The 22,166-nt window shown below is 40.4% G+C and overlaps 1 protein-coding gene across 8 annotated transcripts; it reads left to right on the top strand.

The window, feature by feature from the left end:
* The first annotated feature begins 1,009 nt into the window (after positions 1-1,009).
* Positions 1,010-21,449, top strand: LOC144075508 (serine/threonine-protein kinase 35-like). Of its 8 annotated transcripts, none has more exons than XM_077602588.1 (5): positions 1,010-1,663; positions 2,354-2,614; positions 4,369-5,069; positions 5,160-5,230; positions 20,275-21,449. In XM_077602588.1, the coding sequence occupies exons 1-5, from the start codon at positions 1,177-1,179 to the stop codon at positions 20,279-20,281; spliced, it is 1,527 nt and encodes a 508-aa protein (XP_077458714.1). In that variant the 5' UTR covers positions 1,010-1,176; the 3' UTR covers positions 20,282-21,449. The 8 variants fall into 8 exon arrangements, with proteins under 8 accessions (XP_077458714.1, XP_077458713.1, XP_077458712.1 ...); XM_077602587.1 differs by lacking the exon at positions 20,275-21,449 and adding an exon at positions 7,990-11,218; XM_077602586.1 differs by lacking the exon at positions 5,160-5,230 and having other exon boundaries at positions 1,012-1,663.
* Positions 21,450-22,166: the final 717 nt, after the last annotated feature.

Genomic DNA, 22,166 nt, shown 5'->3' on the forward strand with positions numbered 1-22,166 from the left:
TTAAATTTTTGCCATTTCGCCATTGACGTCAATCGCTGTCTTTTCCCGAGGAAATCACCCCCCTGGCCTGGTTGTAATGTCTCAAAAGCTCCAGTATTTGTATTCAGTCAATAAATGCTGCTAGGAAGTGGATTTTACCTCATTTTAGTGCATTTTTGTCATTTCATGTATGGACGTATCGACGTTCATCGCTGTCTTTTTACCGGGGAAATGATACTCCGGGCCCGGTTCTGATGTCTAAAAAGCTCCAGTATTTGTATTTAATCAACAAATGCTGTTTTCGGCTGGATTTTACCCCATTTTCGGGCAATGTTTGCCCGTACGCCATTGACGTTTATCGCTGTCTTTTCTCGGGAAAATCACCCCCCTGGCCTGGTTTTAACGTGTGAAAAGCTCCAGTATTTGTATTTAATCATGAAATGCTGCTAGGAAGTGGATGTTACCCCATTTTTGTGCATTGATTTATTGATTATTTTTTACGTGTCGTAGCTCTAGCTGCAGTAGAGGTTTAATAGCCATAAAATAGTTTTTGAGGGTTGGATTGACACGTTGAAGGCGCTACGAGAAAATGCACCGACCCCCACTGCATAAATGTAGTATGGGTGGCCCGGTGGTGGAGTGGTTAAGACAGTTCTCGGGTCCTCCTGTATTTTAATTTTGTAGAAAAAAAGACTACGTAAAGACTATTTTAAAAAATCAGGGTTTGTTGACGCATTAAAATTAAGATTTTCGGTACCCGGTGGTCGTTGCAAACTGCTTGAACTCCCTAACTCTGTACTCACTTGCTTTTGATTAAACAACATCCTTCGATAAACTAATTCCGGCTTCAAATTTGGTAAGAAGTTTTTTAGTTCACTTTTAGTTGCGAGAAAACATGCAAAACGGGATGTTTTAAATCACTTGTGGTTTCATTTGATAGGATTTCTGTTAATACTTTGAATTATTGAAAATTATTCTCGAACGACAACCAGACGTCAAACGCTATTGCTTTTACTTTGAAGGGCAACAAACTGAAAGTCTTTATACACGTCGGCCTTGATCGTTCCCATGTCACTCAGTCAATTTCCTGTCACGACAGTTCAAAACAAAAACACGAAAAAGTGGTTGCGCTTATAGTACCATAGATTCAATCATGTCTAGAAGTTCCTTTGTGATGTTTCAATTATATGTTTCACGATGAGCACAGTTGGCGACAACTGGCGGAGACGCACAAGGAGCGCGCGAGTCTGCTACAAGCTAACTGGAGGGCGAGGTGACGATACCGCCGTGCTACGATGCCTGAGCGAGGGCAACGAGGGACAAGATCGTGACATGGGGGAGGCTAGTGGATTCTTCACGCAAGCCGACTTGGGGAAAACGGTTATGGCCCCGCGCTACAGCCTGCTGCGGGAGATCGGGAGGGGCACATACGGCGTGGTGTACGAAGCGGTGGCCCGAAAGTCCGGTGCGAGATTAGCCGTGAAGAAGTTACGATGCGACGCGCCGGAAAACGTTGAGCTCGCCCTCCAGGAGTTCTGGGCACTAACAAGTTTGGAGAAACGCCACCAGAATGTCGTCCAACTGGAGGAGTGTGTGCTTCAAAGGAACGGAATGGCCCAAAAAATGAGCCACGGGAATAAGCGGTCTAAACAATATTTGAAGCTAGTCGAAACGTCTCTAAAAGGTAGGTGTATCTTCTAGAACTTTGATAAAAGGCATGCTCTCTGTGCTGAGACCTTGAAGTGACGTGGGTCAGACGTTCTAGTTGCCGATTTGTTCCCAACCTCGTTTGAGCGGCCTCGACGACACTAACCATATAACATTCGATCAATTATTTGCACATTGTCTCCTATCCAAGTGAATAGGACATTCACCTAACACAGAAATAGTAACTCTGTTTACAAAAGACTTGTCAAGTTCAGGGCAATTTTCCACATAAAATAGTTTCAGGAGGGGAAGGGCCTGTTTGTTTAATAGTTAGTCTCTCTGTAAAATGGAGTCAGCTGACTACTTGTTATTTCTACACGTGTTTAGAGCACATGCGTGCTATCGTCATGACACATTTTTTATTGATAGACGCGTCCATTAAAGTTTTGGCCATCTAATCGTCCAAACGTCACTAAAGACGTGTTCGAACCGGCAGCCAAAATCCAATTTTTAGGCCATCCAGATTTAAAGTGTCAGAGTCTGAACTTTCACAGAGCACAGAAATCTGATTTCTGCAAGACAGATTGGCTGTATTTAGACTGCAAACATATCAAATTCCATTGTGTTTCATCCTCGTCCGATTTTTAACTGTGGCCAAGTGAGCCGTCATTTCTTTTTCCGAGTTCAAACCGGCGGCATTTCATTTTCGGTTGCCCTCTTCCCTTAGGTTTTACGGCAGAGCGGCAAGAAATGACGGGCGCGCATGAATTGATAAAAATGAATACGACGACGTCAGCACTTGTGGCCGGGCCTACACCCATGGGGCTCGGGCGGGCACAGCCCGAAGAGACGACGTGGGTTCACCCTCACATGGGTTCACCACCTGTCAGAGGGGCTAAAGACGCCGGACGCCCCCTTTCGGAGGTGTTCCGGGCACGTCCCACCGAGAAGAGGCCACGGAAAATAGGAAGAGCTTTACCGGTCCTCGGTGAGAAAAAGTTTGGGGACCGCTTCCTTAGATGGCCCAGGACGCTTAGGAGGCATTTTCAACTGTGACTCAAAATCCAACCAAAGCTAGAATAGGCTCGGCGTAGTCTTTCTCCACAGGTGATGTGCGCGATGGGAAATTCACTCGCATCAAAACAGGAGAAGGCAAGATGTCATCCTACTCGGGCTTTTATATTATTTGGAGCGCCAATCTTATTCTACCGCAGGGGTCGGGAACCTTTTTGACGGAGAGAGCCATTAACAATTCATATTTTTTAATGTTATTCCTTGAGAGCCATACTCTGGGGAATGAGATGGCCATTCTAGAATGTTGTACTTGTTCCTCTGCATGAATGCCTTAGTAGAATTTGAGCAGTGTTTAGGGTCATTGTCTTGTTGAAGTTGCCAGCCCCGGTGCAACTTCAACTTTCTCACTGATTCTTGAACATTGTTCATAAGTACTTGCTGATACTGACTGGAATCCAAGCGACCTTCAATGTTAACAAGATTGCCATACGTGTAGTGGCCACCCCCCCCCCAGAGCATGATGGAACCACCGCCAAATTTTACTGTGAAATTTATTTTGAAATGCTGTGTCCAAATTCCGCCATGCCTTATGTCCAAAGTCCAAAAAACTCAATTTTAGTTTCATCACTCCACAGCACCTTATTCCAAAATTTAGATGGCTTGTCCAAAAGTGCTTAAACATAACTTAAGCGACTCTGTTTGTGGCATGTGCGCAGAAAAGATTTCTGCCGCATTCCTCTCCCATACAGCATCTCCTTATGCAAAGTGTGCTGAATAGTTGTCTGATGACAGTGGCACCGTCTGCAGCAAAATCATGTTGTAGTGGGTCTGTTGGTTAAGTTTGACTGCTCTCACCCTGTACCGCCTCTGCTAATCCGAGATTTTTCCTGGCCTTAACTAGAACTGTCCCTGTGGTCTTCCATTTCTTAACTATCTTTCTCACATTGGAAACTGACATTTGAAATCTCTTGAGTTAGCTTTTTGTATCCTTCTCCTAATCAATGATGTTGAGTAGTCTATGTTTTCACGTCATTTGACAATTTTTTGGAGGTTCCCATGTTTCTACTATTCAGAGAAGATGCACAGAGGAGAACACTGGCCACCTTAAATATCCTTTCTCATGAATTGGCTTCACCTGTGTATGTAGGTCACTGGTCAACGAGCTTACCAAACAAATTTTATGTTTCAATAATTAGTAGTAAAGGTATTCAAATCAATAAAACTACAAAAACAACTATTTTTTTCTAGCAGGTACGTTTTAAATTCCTTCCATTTTGAATTGAACTCAATTGCATGACATTGCCTGTAAAATATTCTGACATTTTATGAGTTAAAGATTTTTTGGGGTGACATTGGCCTAGAAATGTCCATATTTCTCCCAATAAATTCTGTTCTAGGTGGACTTAAAAATGTATTAAACTGACTCAAATTTCACTTGTTCAAACTTGCAAGAACCCTTTATTAAGTTTCAACATGTTTTTCATAATTTTTTTTGTAACTGAATTAAACTTGGAAACAGCATGATTTTTTTGTCCTTCAGTTGTTTTTCATCCATGGAAGTTTGAGTGCATACATTTGTTAGTAGGGTGCAGTACAAAAGGTTTCCAGGATAACAGGATAGCTGTTGGGTCACTTTTCCAAAATGAGCATTCTAATCATTTCATTCAATCATCTAATGACTTTATGTTGACATTGCTTAAATGAATGCTATCTGTCTGTGTGTTGCAGGTGAACGAGTGCTGACACCTCCAGAAGAGCCATGCTATTTGTGGTTTGTCATGGAGTTCTGTGAAGGAGGTGACCTCAACCAGTTCATCCTGTCCCGACGGCCTGACTCGCAAACTAACAACAGCTTTATGCTACAACTTACTAGTGCTGTGGCTTTTTTACATGAGAACAAGATTGTACACAGAGACCTAAAACCAGACAATATTCTCATCTCCGAGAGATCGGGAACTCCGGTCCTCAAAGTTGCCGATTTTGGTCTGAGCAAAGTTTGTGCAGGTTTGGGAACTGTCATTGGAGGAAAAGAATGTGAGGACAAAAGTAAAAATATTAACGTCAATAAGTTTTGGTTGTCATCAGCTTGTGGCTCAGACTTCTACATGGCCCCTGAAGTCTGGGAGGGCCACTATACAGCCAAGGCTGACATATTTGCTTTGGGAATCATCATTTGGGCAATGTTAGAGAGAATTACTTTTATTGATGCCGAGTCCAAGCGAGAGCTCCTTGGTACCTATGTGAAACAAGGGGCAGATATTGTGCCAGTGGGGGAAGCGCTGCTAGAGAATCCAAAGATGATACTTAACATCCCCCAGAAACGCAAGTCATGCATCTCTGATGGAGTAAAGAAGCTGCTCCTGGACATGCTAGCTGTCAACCCTCAGGATCGACCTGATGCTATTGAGCTTCAGACAAGAATGGATCAGGTGATGTGTCATGTCTGACTTTCATCCTCATCATTTCTCAGGTAGTATTGTGATATTTCTTTGACCATTCTTTGTTTGTCCTTTGTTTAGTCTGAACTTGTTCAGTCGCTGCCATTTACTGTCAAGGCAGGGCAAATTTGTAGTGCACAATTCAACACAAGGTAATTCAAACTGCTTTATGTGAAAATCTTCAAGACATAAGAAATTCAAGTGCGAGACTATTTGAGCCATTTTGACTGATCATTCAAGGCTCACTGAAAATGAAAATTAATATGTAAACATTGTTACCTTTTTATTTTTATAATTTAGTGTTTATTTGGTCCTGTAAGGTCAAATTGAAATTAATTGTTGGATTGGGTGGAACTAAAGATGACCCTGATGAATTTGGATCATAAACAAAATAATGCATGAAATTAGGCTTTGATAGGAGCTTGTCCTGTCAGAACCAGGATTCTGTAGGCGTGTCCCTTCCGACTGTTAATCACACACTCAGCACATGCTAGCATAGAAGCTAATGCATTTAGCATGTTTCCTCTGTCAACCCATTCATGCATATATGAACCTGAACCATCCAGTCCGTAATACCATTCTGAAGGAGAAGACAGCAAATTTCTTAGTGTTTCTCTGGAGTTTGCAGCAGAGCAGTTCTGTATTCATTTTCTGAACCACTTATCCTAACAAGGGTCGTGGGGGTTGCTGGAGCCTATCCAAGCTGTCTTCGGACTAGAGGTGTTGGACACCCTGATCTGTGGCCAGACGACCGCAGGGCGCGAGGAGACACAACCATTCACACTCATACCTAGGGGCAATTTAGACGTCCAACCCACCTACCATGCATGTTTTTGGAATGTGGGAGGAAACTGGAGTACCTGGAGAAAAGCCATGCAGGCCCGTGGAGATAGATTTCACCGTGTGTGTGTGTGTGCGTGCGTGCGTGCGTGCGTGCGTGCGTGCGTGCGTGCGTGCGCATACATACATATACACATACAGTGGGGCAAATAAGTATTTAGTAAACCACCAATTGTGCAAGTTCTCCTACTTGAAAAGAATAGAGAGGTCTTTTAATTGTCAACAGGGGTAAACCTCAACAATGAGAGACAGAATGTGGAAGAAAAAAACAGAAAATCAGTTTGATTTAAGAATTTGGTCACCTACAAACAAGCAAGATTTCTGGACGAGAATATCGACATCGAGCTCAGTCCCGGAACGAATTAAGCTCGTATCTCGAGGTACCACTGTGTATATATATACACACGCATACGTGCGTACATGCGTATGTATGTACATGCGTATGTATGTACATGCGTATGTATGTATATATGTATATATATATATATATATATATATATATACACGTATACATATATACGTATATATATACGTATATACATATATATGTATATACATATGTATAAATATGTATATACGTATATATATATGTATATATATGTATGTATATATATGTATGTGTATATATATGTAAATATGTGTATGTATATGTATATATATTGTATATATGTGTATATATACAATATATATACATATATGTGTATATATGTATATATATGTATATATGTGTGTATATATGTGTATATATATGTGTATATATATATGTATGTGTGTATATATATGTAGTGTATATGTGTATATATATGTATGTGTATGTGTGTGTATATGCGTGTGTGTATATGCGTGTGTGTGTATATGCGTGTGTGTATGTGTGTGAATGTGTGTATATGTATGTATGTGTGCGCATCAATACAAATATACACATACACGTACAGTGGTACCTCGACCTACGATCGGCTCTACCTACGACATGCTTGAGGTACGATGAAAAATTCGATCGAATAATTCGACCGAGATACGATAAAAATTTCGAGATGCGACCAAGCCAGGTGGCCATGACATGAGAAGCTGTTTAGCATTGTAGCGCACTGGCTTTTTTTGCCGCATCTCTTTCGTGTATAACAGATGTCTACGAGGACTGAACGATTTATTCAGACAAGTTTCTCCTAGCATCGACCAGGAAACGCACAACGCGCATGTGCGGGCAAAAAGAGGGCTTTCTGGGTAATGAAGTATACTTGTGCACACCACACCGATAGGCAATGGCACCCTTTCTCAGAATAAAACTTCATTACCCACAATCAATACGTGGGTAGGCTGTTATTCCTTCCTTAGCCTGCTAGCTCCCGCGATCGCTCATTCAAGACTGATTCTTGTTGGCAAGTGGTCGTGCGTTATCCTATTGTGAGGACATTTCTGTGCATCATTTTGGGAATATTTTGAAGGGAATACAACAACAAACCACCCATTGATAGCGAATGTGAGGGTGGAGGCGTGGCAAACAGCTAACCCGCCCCGAAACGAAGGTAAAAAAAAATTAAAACAAAATTAGATTTCAGTTTTGTGTAAAGTTACATTAAACGTATGTTTGAGTGTCTATATATTAATCCAAGTTGATTTAAATTGGTTTGTTTGTTTATGAGTGCGTTGTTGCCTGTGTGTCTGTCTGTTTTTTATGTCTTTACACTATTTAATAACAGTGAACATCCACTGGTAATCGATATTCCATAATTTTTGTCAAGGGTTATATAGTCAGGCTGTACTTCTACGCGTGATTACGACATTGACTTCTTATTTTCTATGAACGATCTTGAGCTTCACCTCCTTTCCGCTTCTACTTAATTTATTATTTGTTTATATTTTAATGGCAGCTGTTGGAGATTCGAATCACATAGCAGTATTATGTTTATAAGCATCAAAATTCTAATTGTCCTGTTAGATCTTAGTTTTTGTGTCACAGGTAAAACAATACAATTAGCTTCAACATTTTATCTTCTATATCCTGCAATGTTTCTTAGGAGTTTTTGTGCTTTCTCTAATGAAAACAAATGTGTACTTGTGTACTCTACAGACATGCATCTTTACCTTGAGCTGCTACTACACAGAAGTGTCATGGTTGTATGTGATGACAAAAGATAAAGGGAGAAATGTTTTACCATACTTTAAACTTGCATTTGTTCACCTTTAACGAAAACTTTTTGACATAGTTTCATCGCTAATCCTGTTGAGGAACTAGTACTGCCCTGAATGTTCTGAAATGAGAAACCTTTTATTGCCTGCCCTTGTGGGTTCCTTTAAAACAGGGGTCCCCAAACTTTTTCCTGTGAGGGCCACATAACCTTTCCCTTCTCTGATGGGGGGCCGGTGTCAGTTTGTAACAGAAAAAGTGTGACGATCTTAGGGGAGCTTAAAAAAAATATTGTTTTCCAGAAAGCCACACATAACCAAATAACCCTTTCCAGGTTCTTTACAGAAAAAAAGTCAGGAAACAAATAATAACACTATTAATGAAATAAATAATAACTAAATAACCCTCTCTGAGTTCTTCACAGAAAAAACAGGAAATAAATAACACTATTTATGAAATAAATAATAACTAAATAACTCTCTCTGGGTTCTTCATAGAAAAAAAAAGCCATGGAACATTAACTTTCTGTTGTGCCATGCACAATCTTAACAGATAAAAGTTCAGCTCAGTTGTCAGAGCAGAATCTCTCTCACGTCAACACTTTGCAGCACAGTGCTTGCTGGTGAATTAGGCAGTGGACTCGTAGCGGGGCGGTGAGACCCCTTTTTTCCAACTCCCGGTTCATGCGTCCCATTATTAGACCGCGAGTTTCGCCCACCGTGCTAGGAGCCCCGTCAGTCGTGATGCTAGCTAGCTTTGACCAGTCCAGGTCCAACTTCTCCATGGTTTGGCACACTTTGTCAAAAATATCCTCTCCCGTTGTAGTCCCTTTGAGACTTTGGAGGGCTGCCAGATCCTCGCATATCTCAAAGTTTGCGCTAACTCCATGAATAAAAATGAGCAGTTGCGCTGTGTCTTGCACGTCCGTGCTTTCATCCAGTGCTAATGAAAAAAAGTCAAATTCTTTCGTCTTCTGCTGCAGCTGGGCATATACATTACTCCCGATTTCTTCAACGCGTCTGGTCATTGTACTCACCGACAGACTTACGGCATTAAATGCATCTTCCTTCTCGGGACACACCTCCGCGACAGCATCCATACATTTCTTAACAAACTCTCCGTCAGTGAAAGGCTTACCGCTGCTTGCTATCAGTTTAGCAACTCGAAAGCTGGCCCGAAGGGATGCCTGGTTCAGCTGAGCTTGGCGTACAAATGTATTCTGCTGAGCTAGTAGTTCACTTTTTCGCTTTGAGTTTGTCTGCTCGTATTTGGCCTTGCAAGCTATCGCACTTGTCTTTGTGACGGGATTCATAGTGTCGGCGAAGATTGTATTCTTTGAATACCGCCACCGTCTCTTGACAGATGAGACAAACAGCCTTTTCTTTGCATTGAACAAAAAAATAATCGTTTGTCCACTCCAGGTTAAATACCCTGCATTCTGAATCAATTTTTCTCTTACCTAACTTTTTCGCCATTATTCCGTTCCCTCTTTGACAGGGCGGGGCCTAGGATATTTTTTTGGGGAAAAAAAAAAATCTGGAATTTTTTTTTTTCCAAATAGGAAATAAATCTGATCGCATCTCTGGTATTGTTCAGAGGGCCGGGCCAAATGTGCTGACGGGCTGTATCTGGCCCGCGGGCCGTAGTTTGGAGACCCCTGCTTTAAAACAACAGATGGTCTTTTAGGGATGCACAATTCATCCTGGTTTCAGCGTGATCACAACTTTGGAAGTTACGATTAATTCAACCTGATCCCTTTTTTGTTTGTTTTTATTTTTAAAAATTTGGATTGATACATATCTAATTCAACACTGGACGAATAGCCATGGTAGTGTCTTAACCAAGTTTTCCCAATATCCAACAGCTCCATCTTGAGTAATAGTGAGATGAAAATATACAGAAGTTGAAGATGAGGAGTGAGTGGATAGAAATGGGACAACATTCTTTTCTAGACTTGTTTCAGATTCACCGCAAGTGATGCTAAACAAGATTCCGTTAGCCTGTGGTAAATTTTAAAATCTTGGGTTTTTATTCATATTTTAAGTCACTCTTGAATGATAACCCTTTGTTTTTAGTGTATAAACAATAAAATGAAAATGGTGTACTTATTGATTGAAAAGTAGTTCCTACTAATGATTACCCAATCTTGTTTACAATGTTGATTAAAAATACATCATCATCATGGCAATTTTGTTGCAGCTCTAGTCTTTGCGCTGTCGAAAGCAAACTGGCAAGTACATGATTCCTTGACTCAATTTGGAATGTGCCACCTTCCCTGTTTTATTCATGTGGAATTAATTTAAGGTTATAATTTTGAGGTAATACTGTTTCTCTGTTTTCCCATTTAATTCACACATACATATGTGCATTTAAATCAATGGTCATGATTTCTAACAGGGTAAAGTCACTTCTACTTGACTAACTGTATTTAAAGAACATGTTAGTTGTTATCATATCTCTCCTCAACGTTTTATTCTCTTAGCCCATCTCACACAATCACAGTTGAAAGATTATTTTACGGGAATTGTGTCTTTTATGCCTCAGTTGTATTTTGTTTGTTTGCAAATGTTTTCACTGTATGTTTGCTACTAGGTGTTTTTGTTTTTTGATGCGAGTTTTTATGCTGCAAAGATTTGAGACCTTTTTAGACCTTCGGTCACCCCAAAGTGTCAATCTTTGGCATTGAAACAAACTACACCCTTGGCATTATTTGCCATTTTTGCCTCACAACTTGACAGCATAGTTATTTTTAACTAAAAAATATGTTCTGATCACACCAATTAATTTCACCCTACTGCCATTTTGATAATGTTTTGTCTCTACCCTTTTATCCATAAACTCAGAATACTTGATAAGTAGGTGACTTGTGTTTTCAATCGTGTTTGGCCAAGAAACTTTTGATTACAAATTGTAATACCTCTAAACTTTCCACTGACATGATTTTTATCCTTGTGCCCTCCAAGCCTACTGCTGGGCGTTTAAATCATGGAAGCAAGTCTTGTTATGTTGACATGTAACCTTCCCCTGCAACCCGACATCATTTGTGAGTGCCCTTTAAATGTAGTTTTGTGTTGATGCGTTTTATTTATTTTGTTCAAATCCCCATATTTGCCATCTGACATTTGTAAACTTGATAGGGATTAAAACTGGGAACTAGAAAAATTGCTGTGAATGCTTGTGTGGGTTTTTATTTTTACACTTTGCACTACCTCGTGTCTCTCTGCACCTATTTTCCTTAGACTTCTTCCCCCGTAAGGTAATACATTCCACAGCCAGTTTTTTTAATGACAAACCTCACACAATACGTATCCCAGCATCTGTAGTTTTTCATTCAAATGCAAGAGAATTTTGAATAGCCATCACTTCAGTTCAGCATTTCTATTTTGTTTACAGACCTTCAGGTCATGGTTAGTGTTTTCCCCCCCAATATCTTGATTATCATTCATATTTCTTTTTCCACATGGGCAAAAGGCAGGGTAGAATCGATTTCATTGGCCCAGTATTCTGCAAACCCATTGGAATTTCCTATATGTGCCAAAAAGAACCACTCAACTCATTGGCCATTTTTCACATGGTCAAAACAGTCTGGAGGAAAATATTTTGATTTTAAACAATAGAATAGATCAGGGGTGCTCAAACCTTTTTGCTCAAAGATCTACTTTTCAAGGAGCCAACTTTGCGCAATCTACCCTTTTTTCAGGGCTAATGACAAACCTCAGCAGCTATGTATGCTGATGAAATACCTGATGTCACTAAGGACCCAAAGTAGTGTAAGCAGGGACTAATCATGCTTGGACTCACGATGGCGCTGTTTCCCAGCTCAAGTCTCATATATAATGTAAGATAAGATAATAAAGTCGCTTGGCAATTGCTTGTTCATATTGTATCAGTTTTTGTAAGTATAGAAACATCGTTGTCATAAGAAATTTGCCCAGAGTTTGGTCGTTGTCATGGAGACTTGACACTGATTAATCGGACTTTGCCCAGAGTTTGGTCGATGTCATGGAGACTTGACACTGATTAATCAGACTTCGCTCAAAGTTTGGTCATTGTCATAGAAACTATACTATACTCTGTTTTCCTATATAAAGACTGACCCACTGGTCATTCGGAGAGAGTTACAAGGACAACAGACTGTGAGCAGTTCACAGCTGTTCGAGTTCTCTCCCTATCCTACAGTCTGGTAATAAACCTATTTCCTATTAAATTGATCTCACTCTTTCTTAACTTGTTCCGGAAGTTGTATTACAGATCTATCATAAAATTTTGTAATTTTTTTACTGGATCAAATCTTACTGTCAATAGTACCTTAGCGATTGACGTATTGAGCACCCCATGAAATAGACTATTTACCGGCAAAATGAATTGGACATCTATAACCTTTCATGGCATGAGACTAATTAAATACTATGAAAAAAAAATCGACTTCGGTGTTACTTTGGGCTGTAACAAGTGTGAATATTTTTTTCATTCATTTTCTGTACTGCTTTATCCTCACAAGGGTCGAGAGCGTTTTATTCATTTTAATTTCTTCCGTTTTTTATATTCAATATAAGTTATATAAAAAGTACAATCATGAGTAAGAATTTTAAAAGGATATAATGTCTAATATATTGTTTAAATGACCAAAAATAGGGTTGTAAAGGGTTCAGAGTCTAAGGCAGTTTCCCAACATTTTTTGGGCTGCGGCACACTTTTTGCATTGAAAAAAAACTCGTGACAACACCATCTGAAAATGTTTTAATTTAAAACTATGTCACCTATATTAACAATAGTAATTCTCATCTCAATTTTATCAGCAGGAATCACATAAACATCCAAAATTATTCCAAAATCAAATTTTCACTCTGACCCAATGTCACCAAAAGTTGATGTCTGCGGACCCTTGAACAACTTCCAGTTCGAGGTATGCAAAAATAAGTAATGTAATGTTTTAATTGCACGCCGCCAAAAGTATGCCCTAGAAACCAAACAACTTCCGGTTCATGTTAGAGAAAAATAAGCAACAAAATGACTGTTTCAAAATCTGAATCTCATCTCATTTTCTGAACCGCTTTATCCATAGTAGAGTCACGGGTGGGGGTGGAGCCCATCCCAGCTGTCTGTGGACCAGAGGCGGGGGACACCCTGAATTTGTGCAATTGGAGGGCACAAGAAGACGAACAACCATGCACACTCGCACCCATACCTAGGGGCAATTTAGAATGTCCAATCAGCCTATCATGCATTTCTTTGGAATGTGGGAGAAAACCAGAGTACCTGGAGAAAACCCACGCAGGCCACAGGAGAACATCCAAACTCCACACAAGTGGACCGACCTGGATTTGAACCCAGGTCTCCCACTGACGTGCTAACCACTTAGCAACCGGGCCGCCCTTGCAATAGTATAATTTATAATTTGATTTTGACCTTGTAATAGTTCAATTTTAATCTCTTTATATTCATATTCATTTTTCTTTCTGAATATTAGTATAGTATATAGTATTACTTCTTGGAATTTCCCAGGGCACACCTGACCATTGCTCACGACACACCAGTGTGCCACGGCACAGTGGTTGGGAAACACTGGTCTAAGGTATATGGATGTCTGGGTGTGTCTATCTTTCTAATCTTAATTTATTATTATTACTGTATTTACTTGGATATAAGCCGCCCGCGCCTATTTAAGATGTGGCAGCCATATTGCTTCTAATGTCAAAATATCTCAATTCTTTCGATGGTTCATATTACTCCAATAGTTGTCACTTTCGAACAAGAAATGCAACGAAAAAAAATCAATATTAGCGAGTTAGCTTAGCGTTACAATGTTCTTTGATAGCGATGGGACACCTCATCTACCCAGATACTCTGGTCAGAGAGTGAGACGAAGGGACACAGATGATTCTTCAGCTTCTTTTATATCAAATACAGTGGTACCTCGAGATACGAGCTTAATCCGTTCCGGGACTGAGCTCGTATGACAAGTTACTCGTAACTCGAGGTAAAGTTTCCCATTGAAATGAATGGGAAACAATTTAATTCGTTCCAACTCTCTGAAAAAAACACCAGAAACAGGATATTGGATTGAAAAAAAATGTTTTATTTCTTATAATTCGCCATATATTGACAAAGTAATAAATAACGAGTGGTTTAATAGAAATAAAGTGTTTAATCTAACTAAAATTGGCCGGATTTCGCCGAGGGGAGAGGGGCTTCGTTTTTTTTTTCCCTCCACACAACGCACTCGTAAACAGAACAAACACTCCACCCTCACGTTCGCTATCGATGGGCTGTTTGCTGTCGTACTATTCCCTTCAAAATATTCCGAAAATGATGCACACAAATGTCCTCACAATCGGAGAACGCACGACCACTTGCCAACGAGCAGCAAGCAGTCTTATCAGCGATCGCCCCGCTGCTCATCTTCTTCTTCTTCTTCTTTTTCACCTCAGGCGCCTGAGGATTACCCTCAGCAGCGCTAGGGCTGCCACTGGAACACGGATAAGTTCATCCAGGGAGTTGCCCAAGCCGCGATGGTAGCGTTCGGTCATTAAGGCCGGACAGCGGAGCCATAAGTGTTCAGACGACTCTGTTTCCTCGTCGCACAGGCGGCAGCGATCCGAGTCGGATTTCTCATGGGAGCTACAGGGGCGCTGGCTAGCGGCTCCTTTTAGCTTGTAGCATCTGTGTTCGCGTCCCATCGAACGGCGCCTATGATAGAGTTGCTACCGGGGATACTTTTGCGAGCACGAGTATACTTCATTACCCAGAAAGCCCTCTTTTCACCGCGCATGCGCGTTGTGCGTTTCCTGGTCTGAATAGCTCATCCGGTGCTCGTAAATATTGTTATACACGAAAGATATGCCAAAAAAAATGCCATGGCAACCTGGCTTGGTCGCATGACGAAACTTTGACCGCATCACGGGCGAATTATTCGATCGAAATTTCCCCCGTAAGACGAGCATTCCGTATGACGAACGGTTGTATGACGAGGTACCACTGTACAAGTAATTGACAATGGTAGAGCATTCTTCTTTGAGAACACATTCCAGTCAACTTTGATGAACACGATCAAACTCCGCTGGAAACGTTCGCGGTGCTCTCTACTGAAGACTACAACTATAGGATCCCAAACTGTCCGCCTAGGTGCCTGAACAAATAGAAGGACATAACCTGCCTTTTAATGAAAACATAGGGAATTTATAACAATCAAAGTGGAATTTTGTTTTATTTCAAAAGCAAGGCAACTCGCGTCTGGCCGGTCAAAGCACGTTTAACTAGGTTCATACGTCAGCGCCCTGAATAAGATGGCTTTTATTTATTGTTAAATTTTGTTTAGCGTTTAATCTGTTTATCTTTTCTCTACCGAATTTGCTTGCGTCGTGACATCACGCGCAGATGAAACGGCGCCATTTTGAAGTGACGTCATTGTGTCTTTTTGCATGTCGTGTTTTTATGTGCATATAAGCCGATTCAGTCATTTTTTTTGTCCGATAAATGCGGCTTATATGAGAGTAAATACGGTACATATTTCAGGATTTGCAAACATCTAACATTAAACACACCCATCTAATGTGCTTGTGAATTGTATTACGCACATGGGCTGTAGTAAATGCTTTGCATTTGGAAACTGCACTTACGTGTGTGTGGATCTTTTTGAAATGTATCTCGATCTCTGAAGTTGGCCCCCCACATTGACATAATGTATAAATTTGCGTCTGATGGGGGGCCAACGTCTCGGGGGCCTCATCCCGGACAGCCCAGAGCCATGTAATACGAGAATTGCGATCCATTTATATGATTTTTACTTCAGGGTACTTCTAGTGAAGGTACACCATCCACTCGGGTTGCAAAATGTGGCCTGCACCCTCAGTTGACATCACAACAACGCTTTTGATTACACAATGTTTTTTTGTTGTCGTTATTGACAAGTTATATATTTTGATACCTTTTAATTAAAAAAAAGCATTTTTCACAAAATGAGTCCTCCCAGTGTTAGTTTTTTCGTTTTTTACCCAACAATGGTCAAGTTCCATGTGCAACAAATATGTTGCTATTCAAATGTTCACCAAATGTTTTTGCGATAGTCAACTAATCTTATCATAGTTGAATCGCATTTTCATTGTGTCTTAATGCAGATCCAGCTCATATAATTGGAAGACTGCGTTTAGATGGCCTCAGTTTGAGTCAAACAGATGCACAATGATAGGCAAGATGGTTGTGTTGACACCTGCTCAAAAGAGTCATCAACAACCTTAACAGGGAGTCATTTACTAAAGTTGTGCTGTATCCCAGCCAATTGACCAAATGTGCGAATGAAAAAGTCTTGTACAAAAATTGGACCAGAACAATGAAGATTATCAAAACTTCATAAGAATGGAACTGAGGCTGGTGTTCGTTAACTAAGTAGCACTATACATGCACCGATACTGGACATTGGCCTTAAATGTTGAATTTCTTGTGTTGACCAGCTCGTGAACCAGTGAAAGTTTTAGAAAGTTGTTAGATTATTGGAGGTTATGCAAGGAGCTACAACAGGTGAAATATTATGGCAATCACATCAAAAGACAAGGAACAAGGAAATCTACAAGGGCAGAGATGGAACAAAGCAAAATCCAGATCCTACTTCCTAGTAGGTCTCACGGGATACGTCGTAGTTACTGTTTCATTAGGAGGGCCATTATGTCTGCCAACTATCCTGCCAAAATTGATCGACTGATGAATTGACAGCATTTCTGGTACTCGTTAAATCATTTACAGACACTCCCCTACTTACGAACGCAATTGGTTCCGAGCGATTGTTCATAAGTTGAATTTGTTTGTAAGTTGATTCAGTGCTATATTTTGTATTATAATTTATGTTTAAGGCCAATATAAGTATATTGAAGGTTTATATAAGTGTATTTGTATGTTTAAGGCTTGTATAAGTAACACGCATTTAATAAAATGGAGAGAATATGTACAGTACTGTAGAGAGAGAGAGACATTTATGTATTAGAAACTGGCCAAAAGAAGCGACCTAATGACGATTGCACAGTTTTCTTCTTCTTTTCATCATAAATGATGCGGGAGCACTGTATGGCATCATTCAATTGATTTGCAAACTTTGTGCAACGTTCAATATTTGGGTCCTGCTGCTCGATCTTTCTGTTTATAAATGGTACTGACGGTCGAACGATTGAAGTTGTATGCCCGTGAAACAATCACCACTCTCACGCGCATCAAGCTTCGTTATTATTGCCACTCGTTTCAAATGAAATGGCTTGCCTCTTCCTTGCAACTCCCTCAATAGAAGCCTTTAGCTTTTTACCAACCATATTCAATATTGGATGCATGAGATATTTAATGATACAAATGAAAAAGGTTCTTTGCACACTGGAGATACATTCACGCACTTCCGCATTGCAACGAAGAAGAAGGTAGATGCTGGGTGAGCTGAGCTCTCACAGCGCCAGGCGTCGGTATTAGCGGCGGAAAGAAGTACTACTCCGAAAAAGGAGCGAAATACAAAATTGGACTTGCGAACATTTTTGGACTTAAACGCAATTTGCAGACATGTTCGTATGTACCGTTGTTCGTAAGTTGAATGTTCGTAAGTAGGGGAGCGTCTGTATAGACATTAAATGTGTCCAAATCAATTTTTACTTGTAAATATTCTTGCGTCTTGTTTCATAGAAAAAAATATGAAAAAAAAACTGTTTTACATTTCAATCTTCTTTGATTTACATTGAAAAAAGGGGGGATTTAATGTTCTGTTTTTAATTTATTTTTCTAGATTTTTAAAAAATATATTAGTATTAAAAGAGAAAACAATTTATATTATTTTATTTACATTTAAAAAATGGGGTTCCATCTCAGGTTCAGACTCCTGTGTGGAGTTCGCATGTTCTCCCCAATGTGTGGGTTTTCTCTAGGTACTCCAGTTTCTTTCAAAATCCTCAAAACATGCATGCTGGGCAGGTTGAACACTAAAAGAGGCAATTGCAATTCATTTTTCCATCTTCTAGGACAGAGGTGCTCACACCTTTTTTGTCCAAGATCTACTTTTCAAAAGTTCATCTCAATACTTTATGTACCCATTGTTGGCAATAACAGAGGCCAAACGTTTTCTGTAACTCTTCACAAGCTTTTCACAAACTGTTTCTGGTATATCAGTCAGATCAGTCGTCCTGGTCCCTTTGCAGAAAAACATCCCCAAAGCAAGATGTTTCCACCCCCATGCTTCACAGTGGGGTATGGTGTTCTTCGGATGCAAACACGAGAACCTGTTTCTACCAAAAAGTTCTATTATGGGTTCATCTGACCCTAACACATTCTCCCAGTCCTCTTCTGGATCATCCAAATGCTCTCTAGCGAACCGCAGACGTGTACTGTCTTCAGCAGGGGGACACGTCTGGCAGTGCAGGATTTGAGTCCCTGGCGGCGCATTGGGTTACTGAGAGTAGCCTTTGTTGCTGTGGTCCCAGCTCCCAGTAGGTCATTCACTAGGTCCCCCCGTGTGGTTCTGGGATTTTTGCTCACTGTTCTTATCATTTTGACGCCACGGGGTGAGATCTTGCATGGACCCACAGATCGAGGGAGATTATCAGTGGTCTTGTATGTCTTCCATTTTCTAATAATTGCTCCCACAGTTGATTTCTTTACACCAAGTGTTTTACCTATTGCAGATTCAGTCTTCCCAGCCTGGTGCAGGTCTACAATTATTTTGTCTCTGGTGTCCTTCGACAGCTCTTTGGTCTTGGCCATAATGGAGTTTGGAGTGTGAGAGACTGAGGTTGTGGATAGGTGTCTTTTGTACCGATAATGAGTTCAAATAGATGCTATTAATACAGGTAATGAGTGGAGACCTCGTTAGACCTCGTTAGAAGAAGTTAAACCTCTTTGACAGACAGAAATCATGCTTGTTTGTAGGTGACCAAATACTTATTTTCCACTCTAATTTGGAAATGAATTCTTTAAAAATCAAACAGTGATTTTCGTGTTTTTTTTTTTTCCACATTCTGTCTTTCATGGTTGAGGTTTACCCATGTTGACAATTACAGGCCTCTCTAATATTCAAGTAGAAGAACTTGCACAATTGGTGGTTGACTAAGTACTTATTTGCCCCACTGTATTTGTGGGAGGAAAAAAGGGAGGGAGCAAGCAAAAGGCCCCATCCAGAGCGCCAAATATTTGAACTATGGCTTAAAATCTTGTGATGCCCCAGGTAATATGTCACATTAGCATCGCTGTAGCTCACAATGCAGAAAATTCTGAACATCTTTACACGTTTATATATATTTTTACATTCTTTAATTTCTGTAGACTTTGTTGCAACAAATGTAAAATCAAATGTACAGACGCTCCCCTACTTACGAACATTCGAGTTACGAACAATGGTACATACGAACATGTCTGCAAATTGCGTTTGTCGAAAAATGTTCGTAAGTTTGATTTTTTATTGCGCGCCTTTTTCCGAGTAGTGCTTCTTTCCGCCGCTAATACCGACACCTGGCGCTGTGAGCGCTCAGCTCACCCAGCGTCTACCTTCCTCTGCCCAGTTCGTTGCAATGCGGAAGTGCGCAAAGAACCTTTTTCATTTGTATCATTAAATATCTCGTGCATCCATTATTGAATATTGTTGGTGAAAAGCGAAAGGCTTCTATTGAGGGAGGTGCAAGGAAGAGGCAAGCCATTTCATTTGAAATGAGTGGCAATAATAACGAAGCTTGATGCGCGTCAGAAAGTGGTGAGCGTTGTACGTGAATATAACTTGAATCGTTCGACCGTCAGTACCATTTATAAACATAAAGATCGAGCAGCAGGACCCAAATATTGAACGTTGCACAAAGTTTGCAAATCAATTGAATGATTCCATACAGTGCTACCGCATCATTTATGATGAAAAAAAGAAAACTGCAATCGTCATTAGATAGCTTCTTTCGGCCAGTTTCTAATGAATCTCTCTCTAATGTATGTATACAGTACTGTATGTATTCTCTCCATTTTATTAAATGTTTTTTTTTCAGTACAAACCAGTGTTTGTTACTTATACAAGTCTTAAACATACAAATGCACGTATATAAACCTTCAATATACTTATATAGGCCTTAAACATAAATTATAATACAAAATATAGCACTGAGCAACTTACGAAGAATTTCAACTTATGAACAATCGCTCGGAACCTAACTCGTTCGTAAGTAGGGGAGCGTATGTAATGGTACGAACATCTGTGTTTGATTTTGTTGTATTCTTGTTTTTGTTTAGAAGTTAGCACGCTGTAGGTGGATGAGAGCCCCATCGGCTTCGACGGAGAAGCACGGTGCCAGCCCAACCCGAAAACGATGTCCTCGAGGTGGATACCAGAGCCTGCCCACAATGGGGTAGCGGCCACCGGTGGACTATAAGCACAACCATCCGACCAAAAGTCCAGTTTCCGGGCACTTTTTCATCTTCTCCTGCACCTATTGTTATTATGTTCTTTTTTTGTTCTGGGGGATTTTTTGGGAAAAGTCAGACAGACAAAGGACACACAAAACAGACAGACTCAGGATCAACTCTCACACCAACGTGCTTTATTGCGAGAATTGACAACCTCGTGTTATCTGACTCCATTTTTAAATTCTTTCCGAGTGGGCGTTAACCTAAACATCCGTGGAAGTGATTCAGTTAAGAAGGAACATCCAATTGGAATTTTCTTCTCCTATGTCCCAGCTAATCTGGTCAATCCAGCCATCTGGCTCGCTTGGGGTGAAGGGGAGTTTTATGGCACCCCACTCCATGCTGCTGAAAACAACTGTAGGACACAGGAACTTTTGTTTATAAAGCAAACACCCGAGCCATATCCTATAATCGCACATACCTATGACAAGGCTACACAAACCAAGCAACAATAAAAGCAAACACTGATGTGTGCGCGAATGTTGAATACGTCTGCCAGAGATGTAACGTTCCACAGCCCAAGAGCCAGTTTCTGCAGCCGGGGATCGGGCCGCCAAGGATCTCTACTTTGGCTGGCGCCCAACTGTTGTCACACTCGACCTCTTTGGCCCTTCCCAAAGGGGGTGAGCCCATGGGAAGGGGAACCCACATAGCCTGGGTGTTCCCCTTTTACTGCCCACAGTGCGCCAGGTAAAGACTCCAGCAACCATTGTGAGGGAATTTATTCAAAAATCTAGATTTACAGCATCCCAAAAATCAAATTTGCTACCTTTACAAAGTACACATGTAGCAATTTTAATTCCACTTTTCTTGAAATTTAATCTGTGAAATGCATGTTTTTGAGTGTGAGAGTAGTCAGTGAGGTCTACTACTAGGATTGACCCACCTTGGTTTGAAAATATGAAAAAAATCTTTATTTTCAGTAACACAAAATAAGAAGTGAAACCTTGATCAAGTACTACACATTTAACAATTGTAATAAAAAAAATCTTGAAATTTAACCTGTGAAATTGCATGTTTTGAGTATGTGGAGATCTACTATACTCGCATTGACCCACCTTTTAAGGAGATTTTGAAAAATTATTGATTTACAGTACCACAAATATGGGAACTGCCACCTTGACAAAGTGTGCATGTAGGAAATGTGTGTATGTGAGTAGTCAGGCAGGTCTAATACTTGTACTCGGCTGGAAAAAAATAAAAGGAGGAGTTCTACTCTGCTACTGTTGTCTTTAGCTCCAGACTATACTGAGGAACTGTGCGGATAAGCTTGGAAAAGTGACTCTGCATATTCTCTACCTCGGTCACAGTCTGCAGACGTTCCCCATCTTGTGGAAGACTTCCTGTGTGTGCTTCCAGTTTTTGTCCAACTTTACAACGTCTTTTTGAGTCTGGATCCGTCTTGATACCGCAACCAAGTGTTCAAGTGGCAGCCGGTGGCGGAAGCTCCGTCCACTCTTGCTCGTTTTGTGTTTTTGCTGCTTTTCTGTCTTAATGATTTGATTTGGTGATTCTTAATGATCCCATTTACTTTGATTTGCTTTGTACTTTTGCTTTGTTGTTCTGTCTAATCACCCTCTTGCTACTGTCACAATGAAATTTCCCGAATACGGGATGAATAAAGTTATCCAATCCAATCCAATTTACAGTACCTCAAAAATGACAAGTGCAACCTTGAGCAAAGTACACATAGCAATTTTAATTCAATTTTTCTTGAA

This window comes from Stigmatopora argus, chromosome 6 (genome assembly GCF_051989625.1).
Source record: "Stigmatopora argus isolate UIUO_Sarg chromosome 6, RoL_Sarg_1.0, whole genome shotgun sequence".
NCBI classification, from domain to species: Eukaryota; Metazoa; Chordata; class Actinopteri; order Syngnathiformes; family Syngnathidae; genus Stigmatopora; species Stigmatopora argus.

Coding starts and splice junctions, on each gene's coding strand:
- LOC144075508 (XM_077602586.1), top strand. CDS start 1,177: ATGAGCACAGTTGGCGACAACTGGCGGAGACGCACAAGGAGCGCGCGA. Junction 1,664..2,353: donor AGTCGAAACGTCTCTAAAAG/GTAGGTGTATCT, acceptor CTCTTCCCTTAG/GTTTTACGGCAGAGCGGCAA. Junction 5,070..20,274: donor TTCAGACAAGAATGGATCAG/GTGATGTGTCAT, acceptor GTTTTTGTTTAG/AAGTTAGCACGCTGTAGGTG.